The sequence below is a fragment of the Oncorhynchus keta genome, chromosome 18 (assembly GCF_023373465.1).
Source record: "Oncorhynchus keta strain PuntledgeMale-10-30-2019 chromosome 18, Oket_V2, whole genome shotgun sequence".
Taxonomy (NCBI): Eukaryota; Metazoa; Chordata; class Actinopteri; order Salmoniformes; family Salmonidae; genus Oncorhynchus; species Oncorhynchus keta.
In genome coordinates, this window is record NC_068438.1 from 12,095,753 (window position 1) to 12,113,923 (window position 18,171).

General features: G+C 42.2%; 1 protein-coding gene across 1 annotated transcript in view; it reads right to left on the reverse strand.

The window, feature by feature from the left end:
* Nucleotides 1–17,629, reverse strand: part of LOC118397260 (serine/threonine-protein kinase SIK3 homolog) — a 56,739-nt gene extending 39,110 nt beyond the window's left edge. The window contains 1 exon segment of the mRNA XM_052467394.1: nt 17,303–17,629. Coding sequence (XP_052323354.1) covers nt 17,303–17,587 — 285 coding nt within the window. The 5' untranslated portion in view covers nt 17,588–17,629.
* Nucleotides 17,630–18,171: the final 542 nt, after the last annotated feature.

An 18,171-nucleotide genomic window follows, 5' to 3' on the forward strand; every position in this document is an offset into this window, starting at 1 on the left:
TTCCAGTTGAAGCTCGCATCCGCTACAAGACCATGGTGCTCGCCTACGGAGCTGTGAGGGGAACGGCACCTCAGTACCTCCAGGCTCTGATCAGGCCCTACACCCAAACAAGGGCACTGCGTTCATCCACCTCTGGCCTGCTCGCCTCCCTACCACTGAGGAAGTACAGTTCCCGCTCAGCCCAGTCAAAACTGTTCGCTGCTCTGGCCCCCCAATGGTGGAACAAACTCCCTCACGACGCCAGGACAGCGGAGTCAATCACCACCTTCCGGAGACACCTGAAACCCCACCTCTTCAAGGAATACCTAGGATAGGGTAAGTAAGGGTAAGTAATCCTTCTCCCCCCCCCAACAAGATTTAGATGCAAGTGGCTGTTCCACTGGTTGTCATAAGGTGTATGCACCAATTTGTAAGTCGCTCTGGATAAGAGCGTCTGCTAAATGACTTAAATGTAAATGTAAATGTAAATGTCTATGGCCAATATAGCACAGTTAGAGCTGTTTTAGGACATAGCTCTTAGCCGTGGTACTGTATATTGGCCATATACCACAAACCCGAGTTGCCTTATTGCTATTATAAACTGGTTACCAACTTAATTAGAACAGTAAATAGTATGTTTTTTTTTCATTTTGGTACATGTCTGATATAACATGGCTTTCAAACAATCAGCATTCAGGGCTCAAACCACCCAGTTTATAATTGTTAATAAATCCTGATTGCCATGTATAGATAAATATGACAGGGGAGTCTGATTGATGTAAATTGGACAGAGGATCTCAATCTCTGTGCAAGAAACACTTTGACGAACTTAAATGTGAGGCTATTTTCTGGCAATTGTGCCGTTATCATGTGACAGATGTTAAGACGTCAAATGTTAACACTAAAAACCGTCATAACTGGCCTATTTGCTAAATTGATTTATTTCAAAAAGTCATAGGCTACTGACTAGAATCCGGGTTTATAATTGTAATTCTATTGTGCCATGGTTTGATGAGCTAGATGCAAGTAGCCTACAGCCAGATAGGCCAACATCTAATTTCAGGGAAAAGTCCACAATGAAACTGACATTAAGAAATGTGGAGAATGAGCTGTGACAGTGATCACAATTGATAACTTCCAATTTAAATTAACTAAACAAGGCCATTAATAATTGCATAATAACACAAGGCTTTAACAACACACTGAGTTATAGGCTATTTAATCCGTTTAGCGGCTCCAGGTAGGCTACACAAGTGCCACAAAATGTATTTGCAATGACTCCCGTAATATCGTCATTTCAACGTATTATATCAAATGGTAGGCTACAGTAGCCTATAATGGAATATACATTAATGGCCAATATGCAAATTTAGCCTCGAAACATTTAATGTCATTTTCATTGTCCACTTTATCCCACCACACAAGCAGGCGGTGGAGTTGAACAACATCCATCTCAAATGTCCACTGGCGCAGCGCTCCAAACCCTAGAAATGAGCATGAGTAAAACCGTTCGATTTTGATACGGTTATCCATAAGAAAAGTAGACATTAGAAAGCAGTTTATTTTAAACCACCTCTGAGCGAACTGATCTAAAGAGCTTGTGCGCCTAAAATCCTTTTCCAATTCTTTGTCGCCGTTACATAAGTTCTACCGAGGTAATATGTTTTATGGAAAAAGGGTGTCTCCATAATGACCTAAATAGCCTACCTGCAACTGGTAAAAAAAAAAGTTGTCACTACGTGTGCGCTTGCTGCTCTGTCTCCGTGACTCAGCTGCAGCACTCTCTCAACGCACACACACCGCTCCGGCCCTCCTCCTCTCCACCACTCACTCACAGCCTGATAGTCAGCAGCAGCAGGTCACCGTGAAATATATATATATTTCTAAAAGAAATACATTGGTGGCAATGGTGCAATTTAGAAGTAGCCTAAAAACCCAACACCCAGGACATCGTTTTCAAAGTAGGCCAATTTGGTTGGAAAACCGAGAACATGGCAACACTGATAACCCATGGCTACTTGGAATGCTATAAAATCATACAATTAAGGGCGGAGTTACAAAATTGGCTGTCAGAAGTATTACAATGTAAATGTACTTCTAATACGTCTTCCTGCATATTTCAAGACATGGCACATGAGGGTGCAGTGAGATACCCTATGGGTTTGGGCAATACTTTTCTCTTCAATCATCTTGAAAAAACGTGTACCTAAAAAATGGACATCAACAAATTCGCCATCATTAACACAATGGAAAGGTCAAAAGCTTTATTATCTAAATGTTGAAGGTGCATGGGCTACAGACAGAAACAGAATGGTGCGGTTTGAGGTCATGTGACAGAGAGTGATACTGTCGCTGGAGATGGTGGTGTGAGCAGGTGGTTCTGGGCAGGGGTTATGTTGTGGATGTTTGTGTGCTGTTGTTTGTACACGTATGCTTTGTATTGCAAAAATATATATAATAATCTTACCCAAAAAAGTAATACTGCAAAAAATGTGGCAAAGCAATTCATTTTTTGTCCTGAATATAAAGTGTAATGTTTGGGGCAAATTCTATGTAACACATTACGGAGTACCACTTCCTATTTACAAGCATAGTGGTGGCTGCACCATGTTATGGATATGGTTGTAATCATTAAGGACTGGGGAGTTTTTCAGGATAAAAAAAAACAAAAACAGAATGGAGCTAAGCACAGGCAAAATCAGAGGAAATGCTGGTTCAGTCTGCTTTCAACAGCAGGACAATAACTTTAAACAAGGACAAATCTACACTCTAGTTGCTTACCAAGAAGACAGTGAATGTTGCTGAGTTTACATACACTATAGTTTTGGCAAGTCCATTAGGACATCTACTTTGTGCATGAAACAAGTAATTTTTCCAACAATTGTTTACAGACAGATTATTTCACTTATAATTAACTGTATCACAATTCCAGTGAGTCAGAAGTTTACATACACTAAGTTGACTGTGCCCTTGAACAGCTTGAAAAAAATTCTGAAAATTATTTCATGGCTTTAGAAGCTTCCGTTAGGCTAATTGACATCATTTGAGTCAATTGGAGGTGTACCTGTGGATGCATTTCAAGACCTACCTTCAAAAACAGTGATTCTTTGCTTGACATGATGGGAAAATCAAAAGAAATCAGCCAAGAATTCAGAAAAACAATTGTCGACCTCCATAAATCTGGTTCATCCTTAGGAACAATTTCCAAATGCCTGAAGGTACCACATTCCTCTGTTCAAACAATAGTACGCACGTATAAACACCATGGGACCATGCAGCCGTCATACCACTCAGGAAGGAGATGCGTTCTGTCTCCTAGAGATGAACGTACTTTGGTGTGAAAAGTTCAAATCAATCCCAGAACAACCGCAAAGGACCTTGTGAAGATGCTGGAGGGTACAGGTACACAAGTATCTATATCCACAGTTAGACAAGTCCTATATCGACATAACCTGAAAGGCCTCTCAGCAAGAAAGAAGCCACTGCTCCAAACCCACCATAAAAAAACAGACTGCAGTTTGCAGCTGCATATGGGGACAAAGATCGTACTTTTTGGAGAAATGCCCTTTGATGTGATGAAACAAAAATAGAACTGTTATCGTTATGTTTGGATGAAAAAGCAAGAGGCTTGCAACCCGAAGAACACCATCCCGACCGTGAAGCACAGGGGTGGCCGCATCATGTTGTGGGGGTGTTTTGTTGCCGGAGGGACTGGCGCACTTCACAAAATAGACGGCATAAATGAGGCATGAAAATTATGTGGATATATTGAAGAAACATCTCAAGACATCAGCCAGGAAGTTAAAGCTTTGTCGCAAATGGGTCTTCCAAATGGACAATGACCCCAAGCATACTTCCAAAGTTGTGGCAAAATGGCTTAAGAACAAAGTCAAGGTATTGTAGTGGCCATCACAAAGCTCTGACCTCGATCCTATAGAAAATTTGTGGGCAGAAATGAAAAGGCGTGTGTGAGCAAGGAGGCCTACAAGCCTAACTCAGTTACACCAGCTCTGTCACGAGGAATGGGCCAAAATTCACCCAACTTATTGTGGGAAGCTTGTGGAAGGCTACCCGAAACTTTTGACTCAAGTTAAACAACTTCAAGGCAATGCTAACAAATACTAATTGAGTGTATGTAAACTTCTGAAGCACTGGGAATGTGATGAAAGAAATGAAAGCTGCAAGAAATCACTCTACTATTATTCTGACATTCACATTCTTAAAATAAAGTGGTGATCCTAACTGATCTAAGACAGGGAAGTTTTACTAAGATTTAAAAGCCAGGAATTGTGAAAAACTGAGTTTAAATGTATTTGGCTAAGGTGTATGTAAACTTCCGACTTCAACTGTGTGTGTGATATATATATATATATATATATACACACAGTGCCTTGCGAAAGTATTCGCCCCCCTTGAACTTTGCGACCCTTTGTCAAATTTCAGGCTTCAAACATAAAGATATAAAACTGTATCTTTTTGTGAAGAATCAACAACAAGTGGGCCACAATCATGAAGTGGAACGACATTTATTGGATATTTCAAACTTTTTTAACAAATCAAAAACTGAAAAATTGGGCGTGCAAAATTATTCAGCCCCCTTAAGTTAATACTTTGTAGCGCCACCTTTTGCTGCGATTACAGCTGTAAGTCGCTTGGTGTATCTATCAGTTTTGCACATCGAGAGACTGAAATTTTTTCCCCATTCCTCCTTGCAAAACAGCTCGAGCTCAGTGAGGTTGGATGGAGAGCATTTGTGAACAGCAGTTTTCACTTCTTTCCACAGATTCTCGGTTGGATTCAGGTCTGGACTTTGACTTGGCCATTCTAACACCTGGATATGTTTATTTTTGAACCATTCCATTGTAGATTTTGCTTTATGTTTTGGATCATTGTCTTGTTGGAAGACAAATCTCCGTCCCAGTCTCAGGTCTTTTGCAGACTCCATCAGGTTCTTCCAGAATGGTCCTGTATTTGGCTCCATCCATCTTCCCATCAATTTTAACCATCTTCCCTGTCCCTGCTGAAGAAAAGCAGGCCCAAACCATGATGCTGCCACCACCATGTTTGACAGTGGGGATGGTGTGTTCAGGGTGATGAGCTGTGTTGCTTTTACGCCAAACATAACGTTTTGCATTGTTGCCAAAAAGTTCAAATTTGGTTTCATCTGACCAGAGCATCTTCTTCCACATGTTTGGTGTGTCTCCCAGGTGTCTTGTGGCAAACTTTAAACTACACTTTTTATGGATATCTTTAAGAAATGGCTTTCTTCTTGCCACTCTTCCATAAAGGCCAGATTTGTGCAATATAGGACTGATTGTTGTCCTATGGACAGTCTCCCACCTCAGCTGTAGATCTCTGCAGTTCATCCAGAGTGATCATGGGCCTCTTGGCTGCATCTCTGATCAGTCTTCTCCTTGTATGAGCTGAAAGTTTAGAGGGACGGCCAGGTCTTGGTAGATTTGCAGTGGTCCTATACTCCTTCCATTTCAATATTATCGCTTGCACAGTGCTCCTTGGGATGTTTAAAGCTTGGGAAATATTTTTGTATCCAAATCCGGCTTTAAACTTCTTCACAACAGTATCTCGGACTCTGCGCTTTTAACGGACCTGAGACTATCACAGTGCAGGTGCATTTATACGGAGACTTGATTACACACAGGTGGATTGTATTTATCATCATTAGTCATTTAGGTCAACATTGGATCATTCAGAGATCCTCACTGAACTTCTGGAGAGAGTTTGCTGCACTGAAAGTAAAGAGGCTGAATAATTTTGCACGCCCAATGTTTCAGTTTTCGATTTGTTAAAAAAGTTTGAAATATCCAATAAATGTCGTTCCACTTCATGATTGTGTCCCACTTGTTGTTGATTCTTCACAAACAAATACAGTTTTCTATCTTTATGTTTGAAGCCTGAAATGTGGCAAAATGTGGAAAATGTGGAAAGAACACAGACACTGAACAGAGGAATCCTGCCTAGAAGGCCAGCATCCCGGAGTCACCTCTTCACTGTTGATGTTGAGACTGGTGTTTTGCGGGTACCATTTAAAAAAATCTTGATCGGAGCACATCCAACTTGTTATTCAATGATTTCACGTTGGCTAATAGGACTGATGGTAGAGAGGGATTACACACACGCCGTCAGATCTTTACAAGGCACCCCGACCTACGTCCCTGATATCTCGGTCTCTTCTTCATGCGAATGACTGGGATTTGGGCCTTGTTGGGTGTCTGAAGTAAATCCTTTGCGTCCAACTCTTTAAAGAAAATATTTGTCCAGTACAAGGTGAGTAATCGCTGTCCTGATATCCATAAGCACTTTTCGGTCATAAGAGACGGGGGCAGAAACATTATGTACAAAATAAGTTAAAAATAACGAGAGAGAAAAAAAACACTAAATAGAAAAACGGCAGCCATCTCCTCCGGCGACATGGAATCTATGACAAGACTTGAAAACGGTTGTCTATGAATGATCAACAATCAACTTGACAGAGCTTGTAGAATTTTGAAAAGAATATCAGGCAAATATTGAACATTCCAGGTGTGCAAAGCTGTTAGACTTACCCAGAAATACTCACAGCTGTAATTGATGCCAACGGTGATTCTAACATGTATTGACCCAGGGGTGTGAATTAGAGGGCGACCGATTAATTAGGGCCGATTTGAAGTTTTCCTAACAATCACTAATCAGCATTTTTGGACGCTGATTATAGACTATTATATTGCAATCCACGAGGAGACTGCGTGGCAGGCTGCCCACCCCTAGTTACGCGAGGGCAGGCAGCAAGGAGCCATGGTAAGTTGCTAGCTAGCATTAAACTTATCTTATAAAAAAACTATCAATCTTAACATCATCACTAGTTAACTACACATGGTTGATGATATGACTAGTTTAAGTAGCTTGTCCTGCGTTGCATATAATCAATACGGTGCCTGAAATTGTGTCACTTCTCTTGCGTTCAGTGTAAGCAGAGTCAGGGTATATGCAGCAGTTTGGGTCGCCTAGCTCGTTGTGAACTGTGTAACCATTTCTTCCTAACAAAGACCGTAAATACTTTGCCAGAATTGTACATAATTATGACATAACATTGAAGGTTGTGCAATGTAACAGCAATATTTAGACTTCGGGTTGCCACCCATTCGATAAAATACGGAACGGTTTAATGTTTTGTTTTCGAAATGACCGTCTCCAGATTTGACCATATTAATGTCCCACGGCTCGTATTTCTGTGTTTATTATATTATAATTAAGTCTATATTTGATATTTGATAGAGCAGTCTGACTGAGGTGGTGGTGGGCAGCGGCAAGGCTCGTAAGCATTCATTCAAACCGCACTTTCCTCCGTTTGCCAGCCGCTTTTCGCAATGCTTGAAGCACTGCTCTGTTTATGTGTTCAAGCCTATCAACTCCCGGGATTAGGCTGGCAATACTATAGTGCTTATAAGAACATCCAATAGTCAAAGGTCTATGAAATACAAATGGTATAGAGAGAAATAGTCCTATAATAACGACAACCTAAAACTTATTAACTTGGAATATTGAAGACTCATGTTAAAAGGAACCACCAGCTGTTCTCATGTTCTGGGCAAGGAATTTAAAAATCGCTAGCTTTTTATTGAAAAAGCACATACTGCTTTCTTCTCCAACACTGTGTTTTTGCATTATTTAAACCAAATTGAACATGTTCATTATTTATTTGAGACTAAATAGATTTTATTTATGTGTTATATTAAAATAAAAGTGTTCATTGTTCATTTAGTATTGTAGTAATTGTCATTATAAATAAATATATATATAAATATATATTACGGCCGATTAATCGTTATCTGCTTTTTTTTGGTCCTCCAATAATCGGTATCGGAGTTGAAAAATCATAAATCGGTCGACCTCTAGTGTGAATACTTATGTAAATTAATTTTCAAGAAATTAGCAAGAAATTCTAAAAACATGTTTTCACTTTGTAATTATAGGCTATTATGAGTAGATGGCTGAGAATATTTTTTTTCAATCCATTTTGAATTCAGGCTGTAACACAACAAAATGTGGAATAAGTCAAGGGGTGTGAAAACTTTCTGAAGGCTCTGTGTTTGCTTGTTTTTGTTATTTCCTTTTGTGTCTAATTAAGGTCTAGACAACCAGGTGAGGGGTTCCTAACTAATCAATTACCTTAATTGATTAATAAAGTACAAGGGAGGTGCGAAAACTGGCAAACGCACGACTTTCCAGGAATTGAGTTTGACACCATGCTGATCTAACCAATTCTGCCGGTGCTTTCTTTTACCAATAACTGTGATGTGTCAGCTCGACGTCAGGTTTTAGGCTAATGAATAAATTAGTGTAATGAGTGTAATGGGGTGATCGCTTTAGAATGAGACGATAACCTGCTCCTACACAAGCCTAAACCTCCTTGTGAGCTGGCTTCGCGTTCTGGGAATACTAGTTATTTCTGAAGCTACTCTTCCCCCTCTCTGTTCTTGGCCGAGATAATAGAATGGGACCATATGAAAGCAAGCTGCGGCCCATTTCCGGCTAGCGGACAGGAAAAGGAAGAGCCAGGCACATGGTATTCTAGCATTGAACCCTGTGTGTGTGCAGTGGGTCCATCTTCCTCACTAGGCCTGTGTGCATGTCCATCTCCGTGGTATTTTAAGCTTCATTGGGCTATTATTGCTCTGGCAGTCATCCAGCTGTGTTGATGTAAACCCCCCGCATCGTGGGTACGATGGCCAACATCTGGAACAGGGAGACACTTGAAAAACACACACTACGTATTATACAGTAAAAACAGAAAGGCCCAAATGAGGGAGGAAGGTCATGAGGCCTTGTGAGGTCACACTCCCGGTCTCACGCCACAAACCCATATTCTTTGGGAACATCAAGTCCCTCTCCATGCAAATGGACTGAAAATAAGGAAATTGGGTACGAAATCAAAACTGGAAGAGAGAGCTATGCTGGCCTATAAAAGCTGGTGCCAGCATCATGTTTGATAGAACATCATTTGGCCTGATAAGCTGAGCACACAGAGGAGTTTGGACAAGCTATCCGAATGACTAGCACAAGTCATTTCCTCACACACACAATTCAAATGGCCAGTTGTAGATGGAACTATTGGCTGGTTTTATAATGTACAGTTATAGTTACAGTAATCTACTTGGAGGGGTGACGTGCCTGACCTGCATTACCTTGGAATTTTCCATTGAAAGACATGGATACAGAGAGTCAGTTAAGCTGAAGTGTCATATAGCCCCCCGCGATCACACGACTGTTGACCTAACCATAGCACCGCGCCACTGCTGATACTTAGCAACCAGGAACAGACAAGTGGCCTACAACATGAACAGGAGAGATAGATAGGCCTCCAACACAAGCAGACCAGTAAACTGACATTATTTGGGGCAAGGCACTCTAAACGACACGACTGTGCTGCTGACAATTACATCAAAAGGAATGCGGACAAGAGGACTTTTCAAGTTCGGTATGACGACTTTGCCGTCATTAAATTCCTTTTATGTTTTACAGAACAGCGTATGACTGCGGAGAGCTCAGAGAGGCAAATATGGAAGAAAAAAAAAACGCAGTCTGGAGATCGAAGATGGAATAAAAATGATGGCTCAAAGAGTCTAATAAAAGTTAAGAACAAAACAAGGAGTTTAACACAAACCAAATGTAACACATTGGTGATGGTGTCATGTGTGGATTTAGCCTAACCTCTAACAATATCACGTGGGATACCAGTAAGTAGTCTAACAGGTGAGAGCCTTTAAAAAAAAGACACCATCTCAGCCGTCTGCAATGAGGATAGTCAAAGTTGAATCTTTACTGCCTTAGTCAGTCAGGCCCAAAGCCACTTGGCTCAGGAGCCATGCTAACCAACAGAGACCAGGGCTGTGTCCTCATCTGAGAGGAGACTAGACCAAGAACCCCCCCCCCTCCCAAGACACACTCAAACATACTCTTACATAGAAACCTAGCCCACACACACACACAAAGTGCATCTAAACATATAACAGTCAGTATGAGTCAGCATGAGTGGGATTGTGGATAGGGTTGGTTTGGGTGCACAGAGTGCTAACAAGCATGTGCATGTGAGTGACCGTGAAGCATGCACGTGGCTGTATTCTGCTGTGCGTGAGCAAGAGATGATCAGAGTGACATTGTTCTAGTATGGGGAGGCGGGGGGCACTTGCCAACACTGAGATCAAAAACATTCACATTTCCACCAGTTAAAGATGGTCGAAATGACATCATCATCATCACAACGTCATCTCTATCAGCTTAGCCCGCTGGGTTCCCCTTTGTAGAGGGTTGACCTTCTACTCCAATCAAGCTCCCTTATGTGGAGGTTAACGTGTGCAGTGAGCGTCACATGATCACACAAATAAGTCTGCATCTTTTTTTATTCAAGCCATGTTGTTGGTTTTCTTTGTGTGTTCCTTTCAGCGGCAACACTACGCACCGCTGCATTTGGGAGGTCCTCACCCCTGCTGCTCAACGTTCTCATCATCTGGAGACGGTCACCACACAGGGTGAAAGTTCAACGCTGCAAGGTTACCAGTAATAAGAGACTCAGACTTTGACCTGGGGGGGGCAGTGTGGTATCGTCATATTATTAGTAATTTTTTAACCTTTATTTAACTAGGCAAGTCAGTTGAGACCAAATTCTTATTTACAATGGCAGTCTAGGAACAGTGGGTTAACTGCCTTGTTCAGGGGCAGAACGGCAGATTTTTATCTTATCAGCTCAGGGATTCAATCCAGCAACCTTTCGGTTGCTCTAACCACTAGGCTACATACCACCCAGCTAACAACAAAACGGTCTCCCTGCCCTTCAACCACACAGCGGAGCCACAGGCTTTACACACTCCCCCAGGGAGAGCGAAAGACAATGTTCTGTGTGTGTGTGTGTGTGTGTGTATGTGTGTGTGTGTGTGTCACACATGTGGGTGACTCAGCTAAGTCATAAGTCTACGTTCAGATGTTCCTGTATGTGTCTGTGCGAGTGTGTGCACCAAATTATGGGCCTATTCGTGTACGTGCGGATCAGGAGTGCACGTGCTATTTTAACTGTGAATTGGTCTCATTCATCAATGAGGCAGCCAATACCCTAAATGGACAATGGAGAAAATCAAGAAGACGCAGTCTTTCTAAAAAACCAAAGCAAACAAACAAAACCGGGATGAGCAAAGAGGCGTAAAACACCAACAGATACAACACAGAGGATAATCTGTATGATAAAAATGGGTCGTTCCAGTCCTGGATGCTGATTGGCTGAGTTTGTGATCCAGTCGTGTGTATCATCATGATATAGCCTATTCACAATACCACAGTCTCTAGTGCCTTATTGCTTTAATGTCCACGGTTATGTGGGTGGTTTAGTCCATCTGACAGTTTTTCTGTAGTCAAGAGTTTGCATTGGATCTTGATATCAACCAATGACTGGGGTCCCCTTGCAGCAGCTGAGCTCCATACATGGAGGGGGTCAAGTCTCCGTAGTCCTCCATCTCTCACCAACACATGGCCAATGTCTCTATGGATACCAACAAGATTCCAATGGAATTACCATTCCCGGGGCACCTGTCGTTGATAACTCACTAAAGTTAAGTGACTCCAATGTGTAAGTCTCTGTGAAAGACGCATCATGTCGTCAATGTTGCCAACTGACTCTCGAGGGGGACTGGCCGGACTGGCACACGCAGGAAGGCGATGCCGTGGGGCTATTTGTCAAGGGGCTAAATATAGCTGATGATACAGTGTTATAAGGCATGGACCCAAACCATACAGTCAGTAAGACCTGAATGTAGGTGAAAGTTTCCATTATGGGGATGCTTACTGAGGAACCTTTCTGTGGTAAAAGGGGGTGAGTTTGGACAATGGTATCAGACCTAGGTGGCAAAGGCTCGGATGGATATCGTCAATTATCGGCATACTAACAAACCCCCACCTCGTAACAAGTGACCCCAAACTGTTCACAGCTCTGTTGTTGGCGGAGAGAAAATGTTGCAGTTTTAAAGCTAATTTCGCACAATTCTAAACATTTTGCATGGGCCAGAGATTTTTTCTGATTCAAGCTAATTTCCTGCAATTCAAAAAAAAAATATCCATGTCTTATGTGTGTGTGTGGTCCTTCTGTAGCTCAGTTGGTAGAGCATGGCGCTTGTAACGCCAGGGTAGTGGGTTCGATTCCCGGGACCACCCATACGTAGAATGTATGCACACATGACTAAGTCGCTTTGGATAAAAGCGTCTGCTAAATGGCATATATTATTATATATATTATTATTATTATATATATTATTATTATTATTATTATTATATATTATATGATACCAGGGGTCGAAAGCAGACCTAGTTTTATTCTGGAGCCGTGGTCCGTATTAACCCCGTTCTGGGTCTATACCGCCAGTTGAGTATGGCTGGTCTACTGTATATGAGTGAGTATGTTTTGTCACCATAATCTAGCTAAGCTACTACCAAACAGCCTAAACATAGATGCACTAAAGTTCAGACCCCTAGACTTTTTCAACTTTGTTACGTTACCGCCTAATTCTAAAATAATTATGACATAAAATCCATTATGACAAAGCAAAAACGGGTTTGTATAAAAAACTGAAATATCACATAAGTATTCAGACCCTTTAACTCAGTAATTTCTTGAAGCAGCAATGGCAGCCGAGTCTTCTAGGGTATGACACTAAAAGCATGGGGTGGCTGGTAGCCTAGTGGATAGAGCATTGGGCCAGTAACCTAAAGGTTGCTAGATCAAGGACAAGGACATTCAGAGACTTGTCCCGAAGCCTAAATGTTGTCTTGGCTGTGTGTTAGCGTCGTTGTCCTGTTGGAAGGTGAACCTTTGCCCCAGTCAGCTAGTCTCCCAGTCCCTGCCACTGAAAAATGCTTCTCAAGGTCTGAGTCTTTAGGTGCCTTTTGGCAAACTCCAAGCGGACTGTCATGTTCCTTTTACTGAAGAGTGGCTTCCGTCTGGCCACTCTACCATAAAGGTGCGATTGGTAGTGCTGCAGAGATGTCAGAGTGACCTTCTCCCCCAATTGCTCCGTTTGGCCGGGCAGCCAACTTAAGGAAGAGTCTTGGTGGTTCCAAACTTCAACCATTTAAGAATGAAGGAGGCCACTGTGTTCTTGGGGCAGACAGTTTTTGGTACCCTTCCCCAGATCTGTGCCTAGATACAATCTTGTCTCGGAGCTCTACGGACAATTCCTTGGTATTTGCTCTGACATCCACTGTCAACTGTCTGACGTTATATCATCAGTTGTGTGCCTTTCCAAATCATGTCCAATCAATTGAATTTACCACAGGTATCAAGTTGTAGAAACATCAAGGATGATCAACAGAAGCAGGATGCACATGGACTCAATCCCGAGTCTCATAGAAAAGGGTCTGAATAATTATACTGTGTTTTTTTATTTTTAATAGATATGGCATATTTCTAAAAACCTGTTTTTTCTAGATAGATTGATGAGGACATTTATATTTTTTTAATCCATTTTATAATAAGGCTGTAAGGCAACAAAATGTATAAAAAGTCAAGGGGTCTGAATACTTTCCGAATGCACTGTAAGTAGTATGAAATCGCCTGTCAAAAACTACTGGTTTTGGATTTTTTTTTAAATGACGCGAGGTAGACCTAGGACAGATTCCACTAGGGCTAGTACTGAACGCACCAACAAGAACATGAGAAGATGGCCGTACAGAATCAGATTCTCTCTGCATAACCCAATAACTATGGGACATGAAGGTAGGTCAAGCAGCAACACCACAATTGTCAAATTATTAATGCAAATGAAATCACCGCATGACACGTGCATTAGGCCCGTTATCTAACATTGCCTGGCCATCGCAGTGGCTGCTGCTCCTCCTCCTCCTCGATGCAAATCTAAGCTGAGGCGGCGGCGGTAGGGGGAGAAGTAAGTCTGGATAGATGCAGTGTAACATGAGGAGACGGTGCGACGCACCGCAGACAAGCCAGAGCAAGCCGGCTGCCTTCTTTAGCCATACCTGTCTGACTGTAGTGGAGCCAAGAGGAGGTGCCCAGTCTTCTGATGAGGAGGGAGGTAGTCAGCTGGTAGACACATTTAGGTTTAGAAACACTTTTTTTTATTCAGGTGTGTGTTTTGTTGTTGACCCTAGAACCGAGCCTGTCAGGTCTGCCCTAACGGCTCTAAGACAGTCCCTCTTCCATAGCTGTGACACCACGGCTCCACAAACCCCTTCTCCCTAACTGGCTTTGCGGACCGAAGCATTGAGCTATAGCTCCTGTCTTTCACACCAGTGATTAGGCATGACTAACGCTGGTGGAAAAGGTGTGCAGTGCGAAGATCTGTCCAAATATACTGAATTTGCTCACTTCTACGTCGGCTAACTGACTGCTAGGGAGGGTGTCATGTCAATACATGTGAGCAAAATTAATAGATCGGCTACTGTTTGAATTCAGAAGAAATGTTGTTGATGTAGCTTGAAGAGGCAACTTTGTTTGTTTATTATTCCATTATCATGCAATTTCTCTTAAAATCGGGACATCGGTAGCTCTTCGGTTGCATAATGTGCCCTTTTTGGGACTTTGAATTTCATAGACATGACCAGAAATATCAGTGTTTATAATCTTGAGTTGGTGAGACGGCAGCACCAAGGCACTGGTTTCATATGTTTGAGCATCTAAAAAAAAAAAAAAACATTATCAAGTCCCATTTAAATTGTACATACAAACCAGTTGAACCTGAAGCATGTCATGGTTCATAAGATGCAATTGGAGGGGTAAAGATTTTTTGAAAAAAATAAGGTTTTGGGTGGTGGTACATTTAATGCCAAATCCAAAACAATCATACTTGGAGCAGCTACTTACACAGAAACCACACTGGCCACAAAATAAATGTACACATACATGTTATTCAATAATTTCACCCCCACCAATCACGCTCGTGTATGAGCGTCTGCGTGGCCAAGCGCTAAAATAGAACTTGGTTCTATTTGAGACACTCCACAAGCTGCAAGTCCTCAAATTATTGGATATGGGGAAAATACAAACCCATGTGGGTGCTTGAAAGACAAACGACGAGAGATTAGTTAAGGAAAACCTAGTTTGTTTTTAGTTGGTTTCCCTTAATCGTTGGAGTAGAGTAACACCCAATTTTGTACAACTCCGGGTCAAAATTCTACAAAGAACCGGCTAAAAAGAGGACCATATGCATGTCAGGGAAAATAACAACCCAATGTACATCAACCAGGAAAAACTAGCTAGCAACAGCCAGCTAGCCAAATGTCCAGTCATGTGTTGACCTGCCCCTGGGATTCAGAATGGCCTATTTAATTATACATTTATTAAAATGAGAGAAATCAAATGTAAATTCTCACAATGACCTCTGCCTAGAAAGGGTCATTTTCAAATTGCACTAATGCAATCCATTCTACCAATCCAGTAGAATGCAAAATATCAGGGCCTGTGTGGAGTCCCCCTTTGCAAAAGAATCACTCAACAAAAAATGTGGCCTAATAATGGAGAGAGTGTAGTTTTTAGTGGTTAGTGTTTTATCAATGAATCGTTAGGGTAGCCGAGTGGTTAGAGCATTGAACTAGTAACCGAAAGGTTGCAAGTTCAAACCCCCGAGCTGACAAGGTACAAATCTGTCGTTCTGCCCCTGAACAGGCAGTTAACCCACTGTTCCCAGGCCGTCATTGAATATAAGAATTTGTTCTTAACTGACTTGCCTAGTTAAATAAAGGTAAAAAAAAAAAGAAAAGTAACTTTGAAGCACTAATATGTGGTTCCCTATAAATACATTTTCACAAGTTCTGTGGCTTAGCCTAAGCTGCTTAGGCTACAGCCTAATGTGTTTTTGAATATGTCCCATGTCAACATGTGAGCTAATCTATCAGAATAGTCAGCCTCCTTCACACAACACACATGGAAGTAGTCACGTGTTCTCGGTCTTCTACACACACATTACAATCGTGACGTCCTTACAGGTAGCCTTCTGTTTATCCCTCTCTGATGACTGGCCTCAGAACGATTCCATGAGCGTGTTGCAGATGCAGTCTTATTACTAGGAGATATGTCAGCTTAGTGGCACTGGCACAGGCTTAAAAGTATGGCCAGTGGGTAGGCTATCAATTGGCCCGCTCTACTCCTTGGCCACCCAAGTCGTTATTGAGAGAAAAACATTGAAAGGGAAAGGGGGATTCCTAGTCAGTTGTACAACTGAATGCATTCAACTGAAAGGTGTCTTCCGCATTTAACTCAAACCCCTCTGAATCAGAGAGGTGTGGGGGGATGCAACCACTTCTCAATAAGATACCTGGGAAAATAAAATGGAATGGTAATTTGTGTAAAGGCAAAATGTGGATTAAAAAAAAGTAGTTTACTGTCCATGCTAAGGTCTCTCAACTATAAGGATGAGAAATGATATGTAGGTAAAAGTTGTGACTACTATGATTGATTTTTTGTTTCAATATTGAAAAACAAGTGTCAAGCGGACAGTGACTATCCACCAGCAAAGCATCTGCCTACAGACGCCCACACTATGCAACAGTATAAGCACACTCAAAGGGATATCAATAAGCTATGACATATCGGTGGCTGCAAATTTTCCCATAGCCTCTGCCTATACTCAAATGGAGATGCCACATAAACAGGCTAAAGCTAAAATACCAGCCCTGAATATACCACTAAATCAAATAAATACAACATGAGAAAATTAAAAACATGAGCTTTTTCAGTGAGAAAATACGTTGTAAGTAAACACATTTTTAGGGATGAGATATGGCCAGCCAGTAATATGTTTACTGCCTGTCAAGCAGGATTGTTATTTTAGTTAACTACCAAGCCAACTTAACTAACTTGTCAAAGGCGCATTCACTTCAAAATATCCCAAATATATATATCTAGTTGCTTGCAAATGATACGTGTAAACTACTGATGGCATGATACTTGTGATTCTACCTAGCTAATACATAATGCCAAAAATAGCTGGTTAGTTAACGAACGCAGTCCACGCTCGAAGCGCCCCTCTACTCTCTTTCATCCCAGCGGTACCCAGATCTCCGTAGACAAGTCACCACCGCTGCCCTTGTTACATTAGAACTGGTTCTATCATGTGAAAAACTACAAGGCGAATGATTGCTTATGATGCCCCATGTTTACACCCCCGCACTGCGACCAAAAGCGGTCTAGCCGTTATAACGTTACTCGCTCTCAGCCCGAAGGCCCAATCTTCAGCCTGGGTGAGAGTGACAGCGATAACAGTCAAATTAGTACAAATCGTTGACAACCTGGAATTGATCTCCTTCAAAAGCCTTGTATTAATCATCCTACCTTTGCTTTGGTGATGATGTGTGTTGCTAATTTAACAACGGCGAAATTTCCCTTGCCGATGGTCCGCTCGATTTCGTAGTAGCCCACTCGGGCTAGGGGGGGCCTGCCGGACGAGGGGTGGCCGGGGTTGGTGATGCACCCCGCGGCCGGTCGATTGGAGTGGCTGATCCCAGAGGATGGCTGTGCTCGGTTCTGGGCGCCCATGCCTGCGTGGGCCGGTCGGGTAGAGTGCGTAATCCCGGCCGCAGCGGACCCAGCTGCACCTCCGCTTGACACGGCCGCCATCTTCTCGCCTCTCTGCGGGAACAACAACCAGCCTTGCGCAGCGCGCATCGCGAGCACGCCCCCACCCTGCGTCATATTACGTACATAGCCCCTCCGCAGCGCCCTCTCTAGGTTGTAACTATAGCAACTATCAGCGTAACAATGACTTCATCCACAGAAACGGTTGTCTTGGCGACAGAACTGCGCATTATGCACTAGTACAAGTCTGTGTGTGTTTATAACCGGGAAGACAGCCGTGCAGTTTCACACGTCTGTCGAGTGTAACATCACATGGTTGGATGGATTCAACCTCTCGACTTCAACTCATTCTAATCGACACTGAAAATACTTTATTGTCTGCAAAATAACACTCAATACACTTATGATGTTCTGTTCGTTTACACCTGGAGGTCTATAACTGCATTTTTGGGAAGGGCTCGTAAAAAAAAATTCACTGTAAATTCTAACGTTATACCTTTGTATTCGGCGCATGTGACAAATATAATTTAACTTGATTTGATGTCATGACTCATCCATCGTCTACAGCAGGGGTATCAAATATATGGCGAGGCGTCCAATCCCGCTTGAGCAAAATAAACACGGGA